The sequence below is a fragment of the Aptenodytes forsteri genome, unplaced genomic scaffold (genome assembly GCF_000699145.1).
Source record: "Aptenodytes forsteri isolate BGI_AS27 unplaced genomic scaffold, ASM69914v1 Scaffold412, whole genome shotgun sequence".
Taxonomy (NCBI): Eukaryota; Metazoa; Chordata; class Aves; order Sphenisciformes; family Spheniscidae; genus Aptenodytes; species Aptenodytes forsteri.
The window spans coordinates 570,889-593,367 of NW_008794266.1; the positions used below are offsets into that span (position 1 = coordinate 570,889).

General features: G+C 38.3%; 1 protein-coding gene across 1 annotated transcript in view; it reads left to right on the forward strand.

Annotated features, from left to right (window-relative positions):
• FSD1L (fibronectin type III and SPRY domain containing 1 like) overlaps nt 1–22,479 on the forward strand; it is a 37,388-nt gene that overhangs the window by 2,701 nt on the left and 12,208 nt on the right. Inside the window, exons 4-11 of the mRNA XM_009286381.1 lie at nt 4,206–4,301; nt 5,228–5,359; nt 9,279–9,380; nt 12,348–12,370; nt 14,960–15,081; nt 19,110–19,319; nt 19,632–19,730; nt 21,488–21,614. Of these exons, the coding sequence (XP_009284656.1) occupies nt 4,206–4,301; nt 5,228–5,359; nt 9,279–9,380; nt 12,348–12,370; nt 14,960–15,081; nt 19,110–19,319; nt 19,632–19,730; nt 21,488–21,614 (911 nt within the window). The remainder of the gene's footprint in view (nt 1–4,205; nt 4,302–5,227; nt 5,360–9,278; nt 9,381–12,347; nt 12,371–14,959; nt 15,082–19,109; nt 19,320–19,631; nt 19,731–21,487; nt 21,615–22,479) is intronic.

Sequence of the window (22,479 nt, forward strand, 5' to 3'; positions counted from 1 at the left end):
CCGCTGCGTTGTGGGACGGCAGCAACGCGGGAAAGGCCCTTGGTCCCCTGGGTTGCTGTAAGAGTTCAGGGAAGCCGCCTCCTGCGGAGGGGCAGGGGAGTGTAGTGGCGGGGCGCCCAGGGAGAGGGACTTCGCCGTGTCTGCTTGCCTCGGGTGCTGGCGTTACCGCTGCAGTTGCTACATCTTAATGAAGTACGGCTCTGTTGTAGAGCTCTCTCACATTGTGTATTTCTGTCATAAATAATTATGGTGCGTACATAGGTCCTTCTGTTTCCCGTTGACGTAATCCTGTGTTGAAGGGAACTAATTAATAAAAGCGTTTTGTAGGTTTTTTTTCCCTATGGTTGCTGCCCTGTAATTCCCCCCTTCCCTTACTTGCCAGGAAAATCACTGAGGAGCAGAGGTGTGCCTGGCCAAGGGCTCGGCTTTCTAAAAATGATACTCTGCAAAAAGTTCTGACTCAGCCTTTTGGCTTTCAGTCTAGCACTCCAAAAGGGTTTCTGTTACTGTCTCTGTGAAGACTGTGCTTTCCTTAGCTTGGAAATTGGTTTGTGAGTGGGGTCTGGATAACTAGCACTACTAGTAGCTTGAAATACACAGATCACAGATGTTTGCTGTTTTAGTTAAGTGTTTGTGCACTGCCACTTCATACTCATCTATGCTTTGGAAGGTGAGATGTGAAATGACAAAGTGTGCTTCTGGTAGATACTGTGAATTTGAGTCTGTCTGCCTTTGCCTGCTTTATGTGAGATTAGTCTCTCTGAGAAGAAGCAAATGAGAGCTGTTGTGGGTGCTCTAGGTGGATGTTCCTGAGTGGCGTCACTGATCATATTTGAATTTCAGTGCTGCTCAGAGGTTCTGAATACAGTACTAAAGTCGCAGTTGATCTCGTATTTTACAATACTTTGTTAATTTGCTGTTGTCACCTGTATTGTCTTAAGTATTCCTTCAAACTCTGGCAACTTCAGTGTGTGGACAAGTGCAGAAGACTAAATTAATGAAGGCTAAGTAAGTATGTCCTCGTGTTTGAAATTTGATCAGCATGTGAAGGCTAGTATAACACAGGATTTTGTCATAGGCCCGAGGCTGCTTCAGAAACTCTGTTCTGCATCCAGTCATGTCATAAGACTTCAGTATGATCATGAGCAAGTTGATAACTTGCTTCTTAAACAGAACTGATGTAATTGTTTAATTTATTGAAGTTTACTCTTTTATGAGGTGCCCATCTGCTTCAACAGGTGCTATGTGATGTTAGTTACTAGCTATTCAAAGAAGGGTATATTGTCTACTTTTATGGTCCTGGCAAGACTATAAGCCAGCACATGTTGCAGGGCTTCCTATCCTTTTTCATATCCTTTTATGTTCTTCATCCCTTGTGCATCCACACTGTTGCTTTATGAATGCTATGCATTTTTTTCTGCAAAGGGTGTATTAGATTCAGAGAATAAGAATAGGACATAAAAGTGAAGAGCAGTATGAAGCTCACTGATAGCAGCAAAAATTACTTCTGTAATAAACATGCCATAAGGTTTTGAAAATGAATTTGAAACTGACCTTGCTTAACACATGCTAGCCTGAGAGAAAACTAAAAGAAAATTATTTGTAATAGGATTCTACAAAATACTACATCCATCAATGGGCAATAGATTTAAATTTCCTTCAGTGTAGAAATACCAAGAAGCTTTACTGAGCTCGCTGCTGTTGTAATTCTTTTATGAAATAACTTGTAAGCCTCAATTGCTGCTTACGTTGGTAACTTTTCTAGCACCCTTTTTGTTACGTGTAATTGTAATGACTTTTCAGAAATTCCTGTTAAAGGAAGAAATGGCAACAGTGCAGTGTTTTGAATTTGGCATGTGTCTTGGTATGTTTGGAAGAAAATGTATTTATTACATATTAGAAAATTACATATTATATGTTAGTGATTCCTAAAAGCTGACTTTCTGTTCTGGTGGCTTGTGCATTGGTGTTTAAGAAAAATTCTGTCTACTGCTTGTGGATATTTTTAAGCCTCTTGCATCTGCATTTGTAGAAGGTCTCTAAACTTGTTTGAATTTGACCAAACCTGCTGGAATTTGTTTGGACAAATTGGTAGCTTACTTAAAGAGCTGTACTGATCACTGTTTGGTGAGTTGACTTTAGCTTTAGATGTAGTAGAAAACGTTGTTTGACAGCTGTCTTCCAGTTGCTGCCATGTATTTGGCTGTGTAAAGGCTTTCTAAGCATGCCTCACATGTAGATCTTTTCCTTTAATCGTATGTAGCTATAAAAACCAAAACCATTGTTCAGTACTATGTACAAGACGACTAATTTTTTTTTCCATGTGGTGCAACTGAGTAAGCCCTAAAATCCTAGCTGAAAGAGGATTGGGAGTTTTCTTATTCATCCAAATTGACAGTTATGTTTATAGGATCTAAGGCTTAACTGCGGGCTGTCTGACATGCGAAAACAATTGCCTCTGGTCAGTGGTGAATGCAGAAGCAGCTGGTTGGACAATGGCGTTTCATCTGCCATTCTAATGTGTACAAAATTTTCTTTAAACATGTTCAGTTTTAACCAGACAATGAAAAGATTCTGTAATGAAGTGATCAAGACTTGCTATACTCTTTGTTTCTGAAAGAAGCCAATCTGGTCTTGTTTCTCTTCCTCGGAGTCCTAATTTCAGTCATTGCTAGCCGGTCCATTATATCTTTACGAAACACCATCACAATGCCTGTGGTAAAAGCAGTAAAATTTCACTTTCCTCTGCTAGTGGTTTAACTTTGTGAACATGATGCTATGCAAACAGGCAATGGGCCGGAGTACCAATAAATACATCACTGCAGATTCGTTGAAAATTGCGGAGGAAGGGGTCAGAAGAAACGGGTGCGAGCATGGCTTAGGACTACTGAAGATACTCCTTATATGGGACATGGTGTCAAGGTTTGCTGTGGGTGTTGTGAAAGGATAAAATATTTTTCTTGCTTTTTAGCAAACGAATGTGATCTAAATAGTAAATGGTTATTAAGAAATTGCTTATGGGAGGGACCTCTGCAACACCTTTTTGGTGGTCTGGCTGTTTTTAAGGTGTGCTTATTAGCTCCCCATGCCTCGATTTCCTAAGTGTTGTCAAGTAACAATGTTAAGCTGAGCAATTTGAAACTCTGAGTCCAACTGATTTACAAAAAAAAAGTAAAACCTGTCTTAATTATAATTAAGACATTATTAAAGAGCCAAATCTAGCATTTTAGAGTCAGATTTGTTTCTAGAACTTATTATCAACCAGCCTGAATTAAATAACAGAAAATTCTTAGTTACCTCCTCACCTTGTCCTTTATTTTTACTTACATATGCTGATACGCTCTGAGCTTTAATTATACAACTTGACTTAGTTTTAAGTACCAAGTGTTGATGTGTTTTTGTCAAATTCTTAGAATATGTGACTGACTACTCAACAAAATTAGACTTGGTAGTCTTATTTAATTTAAAAATGCATTTTGATGTGCTTAACAGTTTTGCCTGCTTAGTGTGTGTTTTGTAAGCTGAATCTACTGCTTTTTTAATAGCTGGAGTAGTACACCACAGATATAACCTTGATTCTCTTTCTAAGCTATCAGTAAGCTTTCCTCTTTGAGGTCACCTTTAATTGGAATATATAAATTATTCGCCAAAATATTTTGCCACTTGTAGAATAAGTTTACAAATCACTGTCATAGATTTATTCTGTATATAGAATAAACTGTCAGCTTAGTTATTTAACACTAGCTTCTTTTGGCAATAGGAAATGCTAATTTTTCTTCTGGGTTAACTTTTACCAGCTTTTTTTTCTTTATTGGTTCTCTTTTTGATTGTGCAAGCACTAGCTTTCTCATCTGGAGAAGTTGTATATGTCAGAGTGTGGTGCCAGTAGGTAGTCTGGTTTAGATGACTCGGGAGTTGCAGTAACATGGGTAGCAAAACATGTGAAACCATGATGTATCATAAAACAGATTCCTGATTTCTCTTAAACTAACAACTGGAGATCTTTAATTTGGTTGAATGCTTCTTAGACTTTTGATACTCTTTCTCTTTTCTAAGAAAAAGTATTTCCTGATCCCATCAGAATAAGAGTTGAATTCACCACAACTGGAATGTACATGATAAATTTCCATATATGTTGAAATGGTGATGGTTAAAATATTACAGGGTTCTTTTACAACTTCTCTCACTTGTTTTTGTAATTCTAGGAGACTCTGCAAAGGATTGTCTCTACTCTAGCGAACAAAAATGATGAAATTCACAACTTCATTGACATGCTGAACCATACAATAAAAAATGTTCAGGTACATATATTAAGGCTCATAAGTTGTAGCTGAGAAGGGAGCAACTTTCCAGTTTTGTCAGTCTCAAACTGTTTATGTACTATGTAAGGGATGGGCTACAAGAATCAAGTTTAAAATATATCTTCGTGTTGGAACCAGATAGAAAAACATGTTATTTTTTAAGTCTATCCCTAGTTGAAAGGTATGGTGGTTTTGCTTTTCATGCGAAAAGCTATTGTAGGATTTGATTTGTGTGGAAGAGGGAATCTGGATTTTGATGCAAGATCTCAAACTCCTGGTAGTTGGAAGTAGTGTATCTTTTTTGAACTTCTAGTTTGCTTGGCAGACTGAAAAATGAAACCATCCTGCTACTTGAGAGAAAATTCTTTGCTATTTCTCTTTTCAATAGTTGCAAATTGTTGGGCTTAAGTTAAGTTAGACCTAATTTTTAGAGCAACTACACTAGGATGAGGTTTGGGTTCCTTTAGCCTATCAATAAGCTGTAAATTGTTTGTTTTGTGTTAAAGCTAAGCCAAGTTAACTGCAGAAATGGAAATCATCCAGCAGTTTTTAGTATCAAATGAAACCATTTTATATGGAACTGGTTAACTACCTCCTTATAAACATCTAGCAATCCATATATAATTGTGAGAGGGAAATCGAGGCCTTTTGGCATGGAAGAAAGTTGCCAAGTATGTTGGTTCTGTGCAAGTTTGAGTATCATGGAATTTTCATGGATCTCAGTCTTCAGTGTCCTGATGTAAAGTCTGCTTAGGAAGTGTCCCTCATTCCTAGTATTTTTTCTCTGTTGATAAGGTGAGGAGCAGCAGCAAGGTATCTAGTAGTCATGGCAAAGCATGTTTGGGCAAACAATGTGACTTTCAGTCTAGGAGACTAGGCTATATTTTTTCCAATACAAATTGCAGCAGTTTCAATTCTCTTCTCAGGTAAACTCTTCTAATGCAATCAGTGAGTTGGATGAAGAATTTGATGGTCTGTATTCTATATTGGATGAGATGAAGGGGAGTATGGCCAACACTATTCAGCAAGAAGAGGCTCGTAAAATTCAAGCTCTGCAGGTAACTAACTACATCTGTAAACTTTTGCAGCTGAGAGAAGCAGTTTTAGACTGCTATTTTAAATCTCAACAGAAAGTGAGATTTTTGTAGCGTTGCAAGAAATGCAGTAAGTATAAGGTAAATGTTTTCTTTGATATAAGTACTTCTCTGGTCCCTTCTAGGGTACTTCATGGTCTCTAGCATATTTAAGTTCTCAACATTGTTATGTAGAAAGGAAGTGGTATTGCTTGTAGAGCTTACGGGTGGAGAGTGGCTGCAGAGGAGCAGGGCTTAGATGTGTTTACTACCTTCAGACCAATGAACAGCTTCTGCACTGAAATTGGTTTCTTCCTCCAGTTTGGAATATGAGCATCTGAACCTGTAGACATGGCTAAGTGATTTGCTCAGGCTTGAACTTATAGTTGAGAATCATGCCGGGTATCCTAAGCACAAAGGCTGGTCTCCTATTGACAGAACTGGTCATCCTCTACTTGTTAACATCAGGCAAATTGTAATGTACACTGGAAGACATATGGGAATTGCTTGGGAACAGGTTACACTGGTACCTGCTACGTGAACTTCACCAGCTTGTAGTTGTATAGTTTCATGCAGGAGAAGCTTTCCAGTGGGTTTCAGAGAAACAGAAACAAAAACGTAACTTTCTGAAACACTTACAAAGTCTATGTTTTTCCAGTAGTGTGTAGCAAGTTGGCTCTAGCTTTCAGAAAATCTAGTTGCGTGGGGCCAAAGCATGGTTAAATCTTTTAAACAGAAGCTGTTTCTGTTTAAATGTTTAAGTCATTCTTTAAATGATCCTCATTGCAGCATTCTTTTGTGTAGTTCTTTTTGCTTGCAAAGCAATAAGAAAGACGTTTGTTCCTGAAAAAGTTCACCTTTTCGTGTCTAGTCAGTTTAAAGAAGTTCTAGGAGCGGTTTCCTGAAACAAATTCCACAGGCTTCCTTATAAGGTCTGTTTTATGTTCATACTTAAAAGGCTGGGTGTAAAACATTCCAGAACTTCTGAGTGCACAATTTAAGTTAAGCACTTAAGTGCACTTTTCCACCTCCAGTTTAATCTTTCTCCCCATATGGCTGTTTTAAGTCCTTCTGAAGTTTCTCAATGGACAGAGGTCTACCCACATCCAGGGACACTTAGGAGTTAAATGCTTAAAGAATAAGTGCTTCTCAATGAACAGCTTGCAGGAGAAATTCAACTGTGGCATGTATCAGTTATTCTACCTTCTAGTGAAGAAAAACTTGCAAAAGTTAATCTTGCAAGAAATTATTCTGGAACTGAAAACTGTTTTGATAGTTATTCATCTGGCAGTTTGACTTGACCATTGAAATTTTCTGTTAATTCTGTTAATTTTCTGATAGTTAATCTAATTTGATCAAGCTCAGGTGTGGTTGAACCAAGTTATTCTGAAAGCTTGTCAGTGTGATACAGCTGTATCAAGAATTGCTGCCCAGTATCTGTGTTGAACAGCTGAGCTGCTACTTAGTCAGAAGAGGATGAAGACAAGTGGAATGTTACAGATCACTGACACAGTTGTTAAGTGCCCTACTTGTCTTTCAGCTAAGGCTGTTCTCTAACTACAGGCCCGAAGGACATTCTTTTTACTTGATGACAGACCAAGCTTCCTCTGTAGCTGAGGCACTGCTGGAATGCTTTTCCTAACAGTCAGTCTACCAAACCAAACTAACATATGAAAACTGTTGCATTGAATGCATTAATCCAAGCCATTATCTTTGACTGGAACTGAAAACTAACTTTGTATGAGGAAACCAAGGAACTTCAGTGAGGCCTAAACATCCTGTTTAAAGGAATGGGCTTGCTTAATTTATTGTCCTCTTAAAGTGCTTGTGCTGTATTTAGTCTTTTATAGTTTACTAGATGCTCTTGTTGAGAATAAGCTGTAACTTAAAATACTGGGGCTACATAATGGTGGAAAAGAGTGAGGATTTAATATTTAGACTAAACCCTCCCAAATAATTTCCTTGGAAGTTAAGGCCGAAAATTAGAAATTCTCCTTAAACACTTGCTTTGAAAATATATTGCTTCATTTTGGGGCAGTGTATTTTAATGACACTGAAGTATTTACTTTTAACTCCCAAATGCAGATGCATCTCAGTAAGATGCTAATGGAAGCATCTGGTTACCGTGTCATTTCTGCAAAGCTGTTTGAAAATGCCTTTGGCATTTGCTTCTTTCTTTTGAGGTGTTTGCCTGGGACATTTTGGCAGTATCATGGTATATCTGAGTTTGTCAGCAATGGATATCCTCCAAAGAGGAGAGCAGCTGTATTAGATGAATGACAACTTGCATTAATGGCATGCTTCAGAAGTTATCTGGAAACTGTGTACAAACTTTTAGCTGTTGGACTGTTTCCTTGCTCCTATTTTATCCTTGAACAGTAAATCTGAGGGGCAGCTGGCCCAGGTCAACTCACCACACTTGCCAAAACTAGTCACACTTCTGAAGTGCTTGAGACTGGTCTGTTCTTGAAGTTGATGCAACTGTTGGTTGCTGTTGTGACAGTGTCGTGGTTTAACCTCATCTGGCAACTGAGCACCACAAAGCCGCTTGCTCATGCACTCCCCCCCCCGTGGTGGGATGCGGGAGAGAATTGGAAGAGCACAAGTGAGGGAAAACTCGTGGGTTGAGATAAAAACAGTTTAATAATTGAAATAAAATAATAATAATGTAATAATAATAATACACAAAGCAAGTGATGCACAGTACAATTGCTCACCACCCGCCGACCGATGCCCAGCCAGTCCCCGAGCAGCGGCCCCCCTGGCCAGCTTTCCCCAGTTTATGTACTGAGCATGACGTCACATGGTATGGAATGTCCCTTTGGCCAGTTTGGCTGTGCCCCCTCCCAGCTTCTTGTGCACCTTCAGCCTTCTCAGTTGGTAGAGCATGGGAAACTAAAAAGTCCTTGGCTAGTGTAAGCATTACCTAGCAACAACTAAAACATTGGTGCGTTATCAACTTTGTTCTCATCCTAAATCCAAAACACAGCCCTGTACCAGCTACTAGGAAGGAAATTAACTCTATCCCTGCCGAAACCAGGACACACAGTGACTACTTTAGAGCAAGCTGTCTTTCCACAAAGTGTTTTAAAGAAAAATAATTACTTGCTGTTGACTTGTTCTGAGATATTACACTAAATATCACATGAGTAGAAAAACAGCTGTAGGTTGAATGGCCATGCAAAAGCTGCTGGCAGGTTTAAAATGCGCATCTTGTTTAATCTACGGTATGTTTAGGATCCTGCAGTGTATTCAGAACTAATCTTTTTAGGGATATACCCATAGTATGTAATACTGGAAGTTTTCTGTGGGCTATTTTATATACTGGGAATGGTAGTTTACTAATGATAGACGTTTAGATAATCCTGAAAGAAATTTCTCTTCTGCACTTCTTCCTCTGTTCCTCTTCCTCTACTATCCCCATTTGTTATACAGCAATATTGATTTTCATGATTGTCTTGTGACAATTCTAGAGCTGGTTGGGGATAAAATCATTGCCTTTTTCAAGGCTACTGCTACATTAAACAGTATCAGTTCATTGATGAAGTGCAGTTCTGTAAATAGAAATTGTAGTGTATACAGATGTAAACATTTCTTTGCTTCTGAAATCCTGATGTTGGGAGAAACAGGCCTTAAAATGAAATCTGGCTTTTAAATGAGACTTCACCACCTATCCAACTTTTTCCCCTTTGGGTTTATAGGATGTGCCATGTATCACTGTGCACTTGTGAAGCACAGAGAAGTTCTAGTTAACACGATGTGTCAGAGGTAATAGCCTTGATTTGTAACAACTTATTACCTTATCTAATGCATAGCAAAGCCATGTAGTTCTAGTACTGGTAGTTTATAAACCTTTTTAAATGTGAATACATAAATTTATTCTTACTTTCTGTTTTTGCTTCAGGATCAGCTTAGCCAGTGTAGTAATGCCCTAGAGAGTTCTGAAGAGCTTCTGGAACTTGCTGCGCAGTCACTGGACATAAAGGACCCTGTGGAATTCTTAAAGGTAGAAAACATTGAACAGATGTGCATAAGGCAGATGTTGGTATTCATCTCAATTTGAAGTGTCCTTTACATTACTGTACTGGACCCTGCAAACTTACCGGGAATATGGAGAGTGAGGATAGAGAGGCATATAAAAATACAATTGATGTTCTGTTGAGGAGGCCGAGTCAAGCACTACAGTCTTGAATTTCTATGCAATTTCTAATAAAGTAAGTTTTTTCTTACTTAGAGTAATGGGGAAGGGAAAGGAATCCCTTCTGCTGGACAACTGTCAGTGTTAAGCAAACTTGCACTGACGCTAGGTAAGCAAACCCGGAAAGTGAGGGTGAAATAAATCTCTAAAACTGAACCAAGACTTACAAAATGTGTGATGGCCAGCACTCAAAGCCATGGCAAGTGACCTGTCAGTTGCCTAGCGCTCTTACATGGTGCTTGCAGAGAGTCTCTGTATTCTAGCTGCAGCCATCTGTGGGTGACAAGATGTTTGTTTTGCAGAACTTCATGCAAGCTGTGGATCTTTAATTTGTAACCCTGAACTCTATAGCTGTCCTGAAAGATCTTACAAAACTGAATTCAGGGCAGCTCTTCCTCTATTCCCCAAAACCTTCTAATGCATTTGTGTACTGTGTAGGCAAGAGCCTGATTTGGGCCTCACATTGTGATTCCAATATAAGTAATGTGTACTTTACCATAGCAAACTTGTAAATAAGGCAACATGTATCTAACTGGAAGAATATACTTACAAATTAATAAAACAGTTCTACATATACACTGACTCAGTACATTAGGCTTGCTGTAATAATCCTCGTGTTAGTAGTGGGGTCAGCCACGCCAAATCCAAGACCCAATTACTTTTGCCTTTCTGCATTTTAACAGGAACAAGGATACAAATTATTCTAAAAGAGCGGGCAGGAAAGCTGTCTTACTGTGTCAATTATACCTTTTGGCAACGTGTTTGTGTGCTGTCGTGCTTCCTGAGTGTCAGCTTTGATTTATTTGCCTTGAAGAGTGACAATTCCTAAACTGAATATTTTTCTTAGCACTTCGGTTTGAGTTGTCCGTTCTGTCTTGTCATAGCAATGTGCAAAAATTATGTTAGCTCTTGAGCACTATGCAGAATGTAGCTTTGAATTTACTGTTGTTGTTGTTTCTTTTCAGGTATCTCTAATGCTTTTTTCAATCAGATACCTCTTTTCAGCTATCTCTAATGCTTTTTTCAATCAGATACCCTAAGGAAAGTTATTTGAGTGTTTCCTGGGGGTAAAATCTCTTTAAATTTGGAGTCTGTGGCTTAAGATACTGAAATCCAATTCAGTGAACTCTAGTATCTAGGATTTGAAACTTGTATTACACTAGCTTGCACTTGTAAATGTGCCTTTGGATATGGCATTTTAAGGTAATATTGCCTTGGCTATTAGCCAGCTAAATCTATTGCTCTGCTAATAGGCATACCAGGTGTTCCTGAAAGGGCAGCTCCAGCCCTGACTGTCTTTTATTGGCACAAATTTTCTTTGGATCCTCTAGTAAATCAGTGTTCTCTTGCTGCTATCAGAAAATAGCTAAGACTAAACTAAGATTATTTTTTTAATTTTTTTTTCTATGTTAGATTTTTGGTGGCTTTATTCGCTGAATTGGCTTACCTGAAAGTCAAAAGAACATGGATGACAGCACACAGGAGATTAGATAGGATGTGATTTGACACTGCTGGCAGCTCATCTGAGCTGGGCTGATACCCTTCTTTGTCAGTAGCCTGGAAACAAACTAAATTCAAAGGAGTTAATCCAGGACTGTCTTGCCGAAGAGTGTTCATTGAGTCCTGGCTACCACATATTCCACAAGGCGTAGAAGTTATGAAGAAGGCTTTTGTTTTTAAGTAGCTCTGTTTTGTCTACAGCTGTCCTGTAGGAAAATCAGTCAGTAGTTCCTACAGTAACTTTGGTTTGAGGTAAAACAAAGCTGCTGCATAAGCTAAATTATTTCTAAACACTTGTTTTTTTCTCCTTCCCACTTTGGGAATATAAAATTGGTTTTATAGCAGGGACAACTGTGATTTTTTTTTTTTAATTGAGTGTGCTTTGTATTTAATGAAAAATTTGTATGTCCTCCACTTTGGATTGACTTTAAACTGGGAAGCTACCTGATGTTTCTTGTCTCCTCTTTGGAAGGGAAGTAGTTCAGCTGAATGGCAACTAGATCAAGTAGCAATGTTAACTCCAAGCATAGATTCAACAGACCTAACTAAGCCATCACTACTTCAACAATAACATTTTGTCTTAGGTTTGCAGTTCCTCTTGGTGAAGGACAGGGATTTTGTCTCTCCAAATGCTAGTTAATGTTTATCTTTGAAACATGCCATCACCACTTCTGCATATGCTTCAGTGGTATCATTTAAATGCTGGGAAAAACTATGTTCTGTGGTTTTGAATAGTGACATACGGAGAGAGCCTTTTAGGAAGTATTGTTGGAATAGTACAATAAATTTCAGAGGAAAAGTTTAAAGCAAGTCCTATTTTTTCTTGTTTGTCAGAGTATACATCCTATGATGTATAGCCAAACAAGTCAGGTTACATGCCACTAATGAGCGCTTTATAGGTTCACAGAAAATACCATGGTAGTTACATTTTACTGACTTGGTCATGTAGCTCTTTTAAAATGTGATGGAGAGTAACTTAATTGATTAAGAGAAATCTGAAGAGACAAAGTCACACCCAGGAAGTTGAGTAATTTGGAATTGGTTTGGTGTGGTTCTTGATCAGTTCTTTCCCAGGTGATACATTGTTGCAGTTCTAACCAATACTATTAACATGCTTTGTGGGAAAACTTATTTTGATGAAAATGTTAAACTCATTTTGATCTTTAAATCCGAGCGATACAGCTGAGGTTCTCAGCCTTCTTGCATGTTACCGCCATTGATACTTGCATGGAAATACTAACTACTTTCTCTCTCTTCTCCCTGACATGCATCAAGGCTGCCAGACAGATCAAAGATAGGTACAGTACAAAGTCTGTCACTTTTGTGTCTTTGAATTAATGTTATCCTTGAAAATGCATTTATTTTGAAAGGGTCATAGTCAGCTTAAATCAAGTTCATTGACTCTTTTCTAAGTGTTTGTTGTGACATGACAACTTTTGAGAGAGAACTAAAAACTTCTATGCTTCCCACGTAGTGTTTTTCCTTGCTGACTGTTGGCCTTTCATACCTTAATAAAGAGAAAGATGTTTTTAATGCAGGGAAGTGGAGCTCTGCAGCAGCTATTGTTTTTATTATTTCTGTAAGTATATATATCATTAATATAGTATATCATTATTATTAATAATAAACTTCTGATTTGTTGTTAATACCTGATGGCTGAAATTTAATAATGTTTCAAGCTGACTCTGTTCCTTTAAATTATGAGAAAATCTTGCTGTTTTTTTTTAAGCACTTACAGACTTCTGCTCTGTAAGTATATATATCATTAATATAGTATATCATTATTATTAATAATAAACTTCTGATTTGTTGTTAATACCTGATGGCTGAAATTTAATAATGTTTCAAGCTGACTCTGTCCCTTTAAATTATGAGAAAATCTTGCTGTTTTTTTTTTTAAGCACTTACAGACTTTTGCTAGCTAATTTTCCTTTTGAATATAAAAAGTCTTGTAGCTGTTGAAATATTTCTGGTGACATCACTGACTAATGTCAGTGAAATTGCTATTTCTGGTAGCTTTTCTTTGAACTGTGTCTTCAAACTATTGTTTAGAAAGCAAAACTTTACTGTTTCAAAATAAATGCTAAGGCCATCTTTCTTCACTTGGAAGGATGATAACTACATTCTGAGAGTTTGACCTTCTGGTTCAGAAAACTTACTATGATGTGCTTAATATTTTGAAAGACAGCTCACAGGGTGTTTCCAGCATATGTTGCTCTTATGGACCAAATAGGTTGGCTTTCAATTTACAGGTTTTCAAGGAAGGGTCTGATTGTCTAAATTCTCTGAAGTTTTGTGTAAAATGAGTAATTGCCAGAGAAATTAATCTTTGCTTTTCCAAGGGTGAAGATTTAGTGTCCTTAACAAATCAGAGGGATAGTGTCAGTGATAGGAATCTTCATACTTTTTATCTATAATAAGCATCCTCTTACTCTTCTGGTTTTTTGAAATACTGTGATCTAATCCTTTTGAACCAATTGTGGCTGGTTCTCTAAGATCGGTGCCTAAACAGAAGTTAAAAAGCTGTCTGAAGCTGACGACTCAGTGTTCTCTTGCTGCTAATCAGAGGATTATTCTTCCTTAAGGAGAGATTTACTCTACCCATCTGGCTGAGCAGTGGACTAGGCAGCCTATACTGAATTTCAGAACGTCAACTCTGTCTTGGGAAATCAATTGACCTGTCTATTTTATGATGTTCAGTTCAGTGTCATAATTGTCTTATATCCCAAAATTGTAATGCTTGTCATTCTCAACATGCTTATATCTTTAATACTCAACTTCATATTTCCTCCCCCTTCTTCACTACCTGAATTTTTTGGTTTTCACCGTTCTTTAATGTACCTGTAGTTAGCACACAATCTCTTACATACTAGTGAAGTACTTAATGCATATCACTTCCTGTGAGCTATTTGGTGTTCTAAAGGTGCCACAGATCTGTGGGTGTAAATCGGATACAAGTGTCTGTAGTTGACTTTCTTTTGTGGTGTGTATATTACTTTCTAGTTAAGAATCTCTTTTTTTAAGCAGGAGTTAGGACCTGTGTGCTGTCTGAATCAATGTTATTCAAATTCTGCTGCATGGCCCGATGCCTTCAGAGTTACAGAACTGTACAAGAGACTTGTCCTCCTTTTTTTTGGTGGTGTCGTTGATGGAATACAGGAGTGTCTTAGGAGTATTCAGAATAAGGAGTGAGCTAAGATTTCAAAAGTGGAAATGGGAGCTGTGCTTCAGTGTATCTTGTAAGGCTGATCTGATACTTGCATGTTCCAAAGCAATATGGTGTCTGCAACTTAAACATTTCTTCATCTCCTGATAAGATCAGAGGTAGATATGAAATCAGAATATTCAGCTTGTTCACTGCTATTTATAAATGCCTTCTGAGCAATTTTTAACATGTGAAAATGCACTTTGGAGGTAATGAGTGGATCTTGTCGAGCTGAAAAGTCTTTGGACCTTTTTAAACTAAAGGTTTAAGTTTCAAATTTCTCAGTATATAAAACATCCTTATTCTGCAGTGCTTTAGATTTTTCACGCTTCCTGATTTTGTGTAAAGTGATACTAGTTTTGTTTTGTCTCTTATCCAAATTTTTTCACAAGTAAAAGAAGTTTTAAGCTTTTCTCTAGCCAATTCTAGTCTTTCTTTGCCTGGTAATATGGAACAACTGGGAGCTCGCACCAGACAGTCACATTAGCAAAACTTTCTATTTTGGAGTCTGTGCTAAATGGTGAACAGTTACCTGTTAGAAAAATGTTCTGGTCTTTGATCAGTATTTTGGCTAACAGTTTGACATTAACGATACAGATTATCTGATTGCTGTTTTTGAGAATGGCTATAGGACTTAAACAATGCAAAATACATTTTGCTAATGTTCCTTTCTTGACTTTAGAGTCACAATGGCTTCAGCGTTCCGCATCTCTCTGAAACCAAAGGTCAGTGATAGTATGACTCATTTGATGGTGGACTTCACTTTGGAAAGGCGCATGCTCCAGGCTGTAAAGTTTTTGCCAGGTAAAAACTGAATGCAGTGAGTTTAATTTGTTACTACATGAATAACTTACTATATTTAAAACAAACAAAACCAAACCACACGTCTTGTACCCTAATGAGCAAATTTTTCAGAGTACCTAGACTCATTCTTATTGATTGGATGTTAAGCTGAATACCTCAACGGTAGAAGAGTTTTCTGATTTTATTGTGTTAATTTCTACGTAATATGGCATTTCAGAAAATAACATTTATCTCAGAAGTGAGAATGAGTCTTCCAGACCATGCTTTTTCTTGAGTTGTCAGTTCCTCTGTACTTCCTGAAGTTATCTTAAGTTTCTCAAGACTGTACCTCCTAGCTTGATGCTTAGTGATGCCCTGAAGTCCTAGTCATCTGCAGTAGTGTTATGCATGGAACTGTAAGCTAATATGTCGCTTACAAGAGTGGTGATATGGTCTGAAATGCAAGAGAGGGGTAGTCTACTAGGGCAGTGATATTACCATAATACAAAATGTGTATTGATGCATCTGTTTGTTACTGTTTGAAAGTAAACTTAGGTGCAGTATTCTGGTATGTATCTTTCATGTCTTTTTATTCATATTGCTTTCCTGTTTAAACCACTTTGCCCTTGGCTGATACCAAGAATATATTGACAAGGGTACTGCTGGCAGGGATGTGAGTTCTTTCATCTCTAGGTCACTAATCCAAATCTGTTAAGGACTTGGCAGCATCAGTTTACATTTTTGCCCATTTATCTTGTATGCTGCAGATACAGTATGTGGTAGCAGGTGTAGTAAATTACCAACACTATTCCTAGTGGTCAGCTAGCAGTGTCTAGGCAGAAATTCACTTTTTAGTCTGTCCTTGTTTCGGCTGGGATGGAGTTAATTTTCTTCCCAGTAGCTGGTACAGTGCTGTGTTTTGGATTTAGTATGAGAATAATGTCGATAACACACCGATGTTTTAGTTGTTGCTAGGTAATGCTTACACTAGTCAAGGGCTTTTCAGCTTCTCATGCCCTGCCAGCGAGAAGCTGGGAGGGGGCACAGCCAGGACAGCTGACCCAAACTGGCCAAAGGGATATTCCATACCATGTGATGTCATGCTCAGTATATAAACTGGGGGAAAGTTGGCTGGGGGGCAGTGACTGCTGCTTGGGAACTGGCTGGGCATCGGTCAGTGGGTGGTGAGGAATTGCATTGTGCATCACTTGTTTTGTATATTCTTTTAATATTATTATTATTATTTTCCCTTCCTTTTCTGTCCTATTAAATTGTCTTTATCTCAACCCACAAGCTTTACCTTTTTCCCAATTCTCTCCCCTATCCCATGGGGTGGGGGAGTGAGCAAATGGCTGTGTGGCGGTTAGCTGCCTGCCAGGTTAGACTCTGGATGGCAGTCATTGCTCTGTATTTCATAGAAAAGGGAACAAGGTAGGTAAGCTGATCACAGTGCACCTGTTTAACAGGAATGGGAGCCTGAAGATCTAACAGCAAGCATGAACAAAGTCTTGTATCTAGATGAAGATACTATTTAGTATGACCCTTCTTATACATGCATTTTCCTTATCAAATACATAGGAATTTAAATTGTTTGGGCCTTTGATTTGTAAACAGGAAAATTAACTGTCTGTATATCAATCTCGCTTTTTCTACTGTAGTGCCAAGCTATCAAATTACTTTGACACCACATACTGATAGCTCAAACTGTTGCAGGCAAAATTGCACTGAGCATTGATAGACCTTCATACATCAGGAAATACCGATGTCCTACTGTGGGAAGTTGAAAACAGGTTTGTTGTTGTGGTAATGCTGGCATTTGAACACTGCTTGCCAGAATTATGCTGAAGACTTGGTCAGTCCAAACGCATGGAAGACTCTTTATCTGGTATCTTATACCATGACAAAAAAAATTGGGGTAGATAGCTAAACTTACAGGTATATGTTCTGAAATACTTGTCCTCATCTTAGGAAAAAGAAAAATTAGGGATCTTACTGATATTATCATCAAATTATTGTTGGATGACTTTGAAATTTGATGACAAGTGCATGTGATTAACACTTGAGAATTTGTCATGGTTTAACCCCAGCAGGCAGCTAAGCACCACACAGCTGCTTGCTCACTCTCCCCTGCCGTGGTGGGATGAGAAAGAGAATTGGAAGGGTAAGAGTGAGAAAACTCATGGGTTGAGATAAAGACAGGTTAATAAGTAAAGCAAAAGCTGCACACACAAGCAAAGCAAAACAAGGAATTCATTCACTCCTCCCCATCGGCAGGCAGGTGTTCAGCCATCTCCAGGAGAGCAGGGCTCCATCATGCATGGCTGTTACTTGGGAAGTCAAAATGCCATAACTCCAAAGGTCCCCCCCTTCCTTCTTCCTCCCCAACTTTATATGCTGAGCGTGACGTCATATGGTATGGAATATCCCTTTGGTCAGTTGGGGTCAGCTGTCCCGGCTGTGTCCCCTCCCAGCTTCTTGTGCACCCCCAGCCTACTCACTGATGGTGTGGTGTGAGAAGCAGAAAAGGGCTTGATGCTGCTCAGCGATAACTAAAAGCCCTGTATTATCAAGACTGTTTTCATCACAAATCCAAAGCCTAGCACCGTACAAGCCTCTATGAAGAAATGTAACTGTTTCAGCCAAAACCAGTACAGACTTGAATACTTTTTGCTTTCAGTCTCTTCTGTGCTGCTTATTTGTTCTCAAACACTTCAAACCTATACCACCAGTTTCAGTGTAATTCCTGCTTGGCTTAAACTGCAGGGATGTGAGGGGTAAAAGGGTGCATTTCAGTAGTGCTAGGTTAAAATACTTGAACAGATCATGAAGGGAAGGTGTAGGAAGGTATGAAGTAGTGTGCATAAAGCAAACTAGGCCTTCTGCTCCTAGCTATAGAAGTTATAGCTAGGAAGTGTTTGTAATATAGATGGTAAAATTACACATCTCTAAATGACTTAACCATAATTAATGGGATGCTGATTGTCATCAGTCATTGTGGAGGGGAGTCATGGCTAACAATCTGTTCAAGAAATAGTCGTTTCAACTGCATAAAGGCAACCTGTATGTAATAAGAGGTCACTGGGACATAACTATACAGAACAACACAGCTAAGGGTTTGAGAGTTATGAAAAGGGATAATTTTTGACAAATAAAATGTGCAGGTCTGTCGGTTGCACAGATGCATCAGTATTGTACTTTTTGGATGTTCCTGCTTGATACGTTGACTTGCAGGCCACTTTTATTTCAAGCTTTTGTGAATGCTGAAACAAAGGAAAAGCTTGTGCGGATCCTTCCTCCAAAAACTGCAAACGATAAAACATCTTTTTCACTTCCTCCAGCAAAAGTCTTCCTTGAATGTACTTTGGACACTACGAAGAGTATTTAAATGCCTTTTTTGAAAAACATTTTCCAGTGACTTAAGTGCTCTTTGATTTCATGGAAATAGACTGCTATTGTCTATAAACAAAACTTCAGACTTTTCTTTAGTGAATCTTAGGAATTCTTTCCCCTTCTTTCCAGACAAAGGATGAAATGGAAAGAAAACGAGATAACTGCTGACTGGCTAGTGGAAACTATTACACCATTAGTTGTCTGTAGTGGTGGAAGTAAACTTAAGTGATACTGTTTGAGGGCTGCAGCTGTACTTGCCTTCCAAAGACTCGGAAATAAAAGTTTGCTTCTTAATGTTCTTCCTGTGTAGTGTTATCCTAAATGTAGGTTCATAATTGCAAGTCCACTCTACTCTAGCATGTCCTTCTTACTGCTTCCAGAAGGGGATCAGCCCAACTTACTGACAAAACAAACATCTGGAAAATGTGATACAAATGTTCACTCTAGACCTAATGCGTATTTCTTGTTTTGTAAAATGCGTGTTAAGTGAAAGTGATATGCCTAGTCTTCTATCATGCTTTGCTAATGGAATAGATCCTCTAAAGGGAATGAGCGTTACTTGGCCAAGGGCAACTTCTGAACTCTATAAATCCAAGGAGAACAAATTAATATTCAGTCCATTCTCTTCTTTAAACTGATCTGTATATTTGTCTTTGCAGTCCCTAAAGCTCCAGAGATAGATCTAACAGCATGTCTGGTTGCTGATAACTGCATAACAGTATCGTGGAGAATGCCTGAAGAAGACAGCAGAATTGATCATTTTGTACTGGAGTATAGGAAAACCAACTTCGATGGGCTTCCTCGAGTAAAAGATGAACAGCGCTGGGAACTGATAGACTATATTAAAGCTACTGAATATACATTATCAGGTAAAGGTTTTTTTATACTTCAAAACCAAGAATATGCTTGGAAGTTTTGCAAAATACCCATTTTCCTGTATGTAATGAAGCTTCCGCTGTTTCACATTAGTCTTGGGTGGTTTGTACAATAATGGCTCTGCCTTTTATTTTGACTTTGAGGTTTTTGTAAAAAATCCTGTGTTAAATGAAGTTCACACTGATATTTAAGCTTGTTTTTTGCAGATTGAGATAAATGGAAGACAGCTACATGGAATAGATCTTAGTCTTGTAAAAATTGTCGGTAATTAATGTCAATTTAAGTTTCTAAACATTCATTTTTAGGTCTGAAATTTGATACAAAATACATGAACCTTAGAGTACAAGCTTGCAACAAAGCTGTGGCAGGGGAATACTCCGATCCTGTGACTCTGGAGACCAAAGGTAAAATTTGAAAGACCCTAACCTTAGATGTAGTGAAAACCCTGCACTTACTGTTCTGCCTTCATATATGAACTTGTATGTTAAGTCTGCTTCTGCATGAGCACTGCTGAAATGTGTCTCCTAAGTGAAAAGGAAAACAACCATTTCTGTAAAGGATTAAGAAGCTTATTGGCACAAAACTGGCCTTTTAGCATTCAGACGCTAAAAATGAGGTAGTGATACAACTTTCTCCAACAGAGCTTGACATCGGTTGTTTTGAACTGTGGATTGACAATATTATGTGCTGCTACGTCATGCCAACAGATAGCAAGAGAAGATGAATGTTGTTGCTGAGCATCGGTAGGACTCTTAGGGCATCTAACCAGTTGGTGTAGTTGGCTGGTTATTGGTACTTAGCATGTGACAGGTAATAGCTTTCTATAAATAGAAGGTGCTGAAAAGAATTTTTTTGACTTTGTAGCTGTAGATTCTAATCACTGTCAATATTAAAAAGGGCAGCTCCAAATTGCTAAAGTTATTAAGTCATTGTGTTAGAAATCAGTTGGTCTGAGGATGGTGGCTTCCTAACATCATTTTGTAAATAAACTAGAAAAAAAAATTCTTGGAGGAGAAGTTTTGTGACAGAACACAAATCTTAACTATTATGGTGGAGATAATGATCCTGAGGCTTTAATTATAGCTAAGTCTGTAGTGTAAAGGGCAAAATGACTGATATGAACTGGATAATTAAAATATAAATCCTGTTACTTGTGAATGTTACTTCATAAAAACAAAGCTATATCCAATTTGAATGAGCTGATGTGCATTCTGGTAACTTTTCTAAAACGCTTTTAGTATTCTTAAGCCACAGTCATCGTCAGATCGACAGTATCCATTTAACAGCCACTTACATTCCTTGCTCCAGTACCAGAAAAATAGTTCTGGTTTTGATTGTTGGGGCAGCTATCAAGCTTCCCATATTATTTTCGTTATTTCTGTGTGAACATTTAGTTCACTGTCTTTAATAATCGGCCCATGGACACTCAGTATCCTCGTCCGTGTGCTTACCTTACTGTTTTTTAGAGTTGGGTGCTGTTGAGCTCTAAACTCTTAAAATCTCAAGTGTACTTTCTTTCAGAATCAGACTATAATATCTGATGGTGTTAGGACACTTACAGAAGAGTCTGTAAGTAAACATCTTTAGGGGACTTGGCATGTTGTATTAGTTTTGTTTTCTTGGATGAAGGACTTGGCTGCAGCAAATACCAAGTCTCTTCTAGTTGCATGCATCCTCTACTGTTCTTGTATCTGCAGTTGACTTCACAGTTCAACTCGGCCTTGCCTGTATGTGCTACCCTGTCAAGTTAGTATTCCCCAAGTTTGCAATCCTTATTAATCATAAACACCTTGTTGGAGAATCAGTGCTGCAGAGCGTGGAAAATAAGCATACCTTTTAAAATCATTCATGATTGTAGGAATCTAGGGAGTAGGTTGTAACTAGCAGAAAGCACTACCTGAATTTAATTACTGATACTGCAGCATTACAAAGATGAAAAAACTTACTTTGATGTAACCTATACGCTGAAGGTAGATAGTTGGCCTTTATTTAAAGGGCTCCTTACCTTGATTACAAGCATCAGACTAAAAAGCTGATGTTTCTGTTAAGTCGAATAGTGCTCTGCTACGATTTTACTACTGCTTCCATCATTTTCTGTGAATAGCCACAGTTGGGAGAGAGCATTATACCATTTCACTGTTCCGCATTTTGTCCTGACCAGCATTTGTGTTCAGTTTGGACAGTACTTCATCTCATCTGAACTTGAAAGTTGAAGGTACCTATGTTGAGTGGGATCCTGCTGGAGGCAAAGGCCAAGAAAAAATAAAAGAGAAGGAAAATAAAAGCAGGTAAGAACTCTGCTTTGTAAATATTTACATTGCCTGGGATGTCTCATCTGGCAATTAAGGGAAGAGGGCAGGGGGGAGTTAAAGCACTTGAGGACAGTGGGACAGCAAAGGAATTTTCACTCAGAAACCTTTCTCTGGAAGAAATCCTAATTTTTCATTTCCCTTCCCCTGTCACGCAGATGCGGAGGCTATTTACGGAAGCTATTAGAAATGTGTCTTAATCATGAAATAGAATTTAAGTCTTCCTAAAATACACTTGTTAGGGTATCATTCAAGGATCCTACTGGAGGCAAGGGCCAAGAAAAAATAAAAGGGAAGGAAAATAAAAGCAGGTAAGAACTCTGTTTTGTAGATTTTTACGTTGTCTGGGATGTCTCATCTGGCAATTAAGGGAAGAGGGCGGGGAAGGGGATTAAAGCACTTGAAGACAGTGGGACACCAAAGGAATTTTCATTCAGAAATCTTTCTCTGGAAGAAATTTTGATTTTTTTTTTTTTTAATTTCCCTTCCCCTGTCACACAGATACGGAGGCTATTTATGGAAGCTATTAGAAATGTGTCTTAATCATTAAATAGGACTTAATTATTTTTAAAATACATTTGTTAGGGTATCATTCAAGGTAGCGAAATAACTTGTGGATGGGGGGGGGTGGGCCTGACCTTGGCTAGCCAAGGTCAGATGCCCACCAAGCTGTTTTGTCTCTTCCACTCCTCAACTGGACAGTGGGAGAGAAAATATGACGAAATGTTCGAGGGTCGAGATAAGGACAGGGAGATCAGTCTGCAATTACTGTTACAGGCAAAACAGACTCTAGTTGGGGAAATTAAAGTTAATTTATTGCCAATCAAAAGTCAGAGTAGGATAA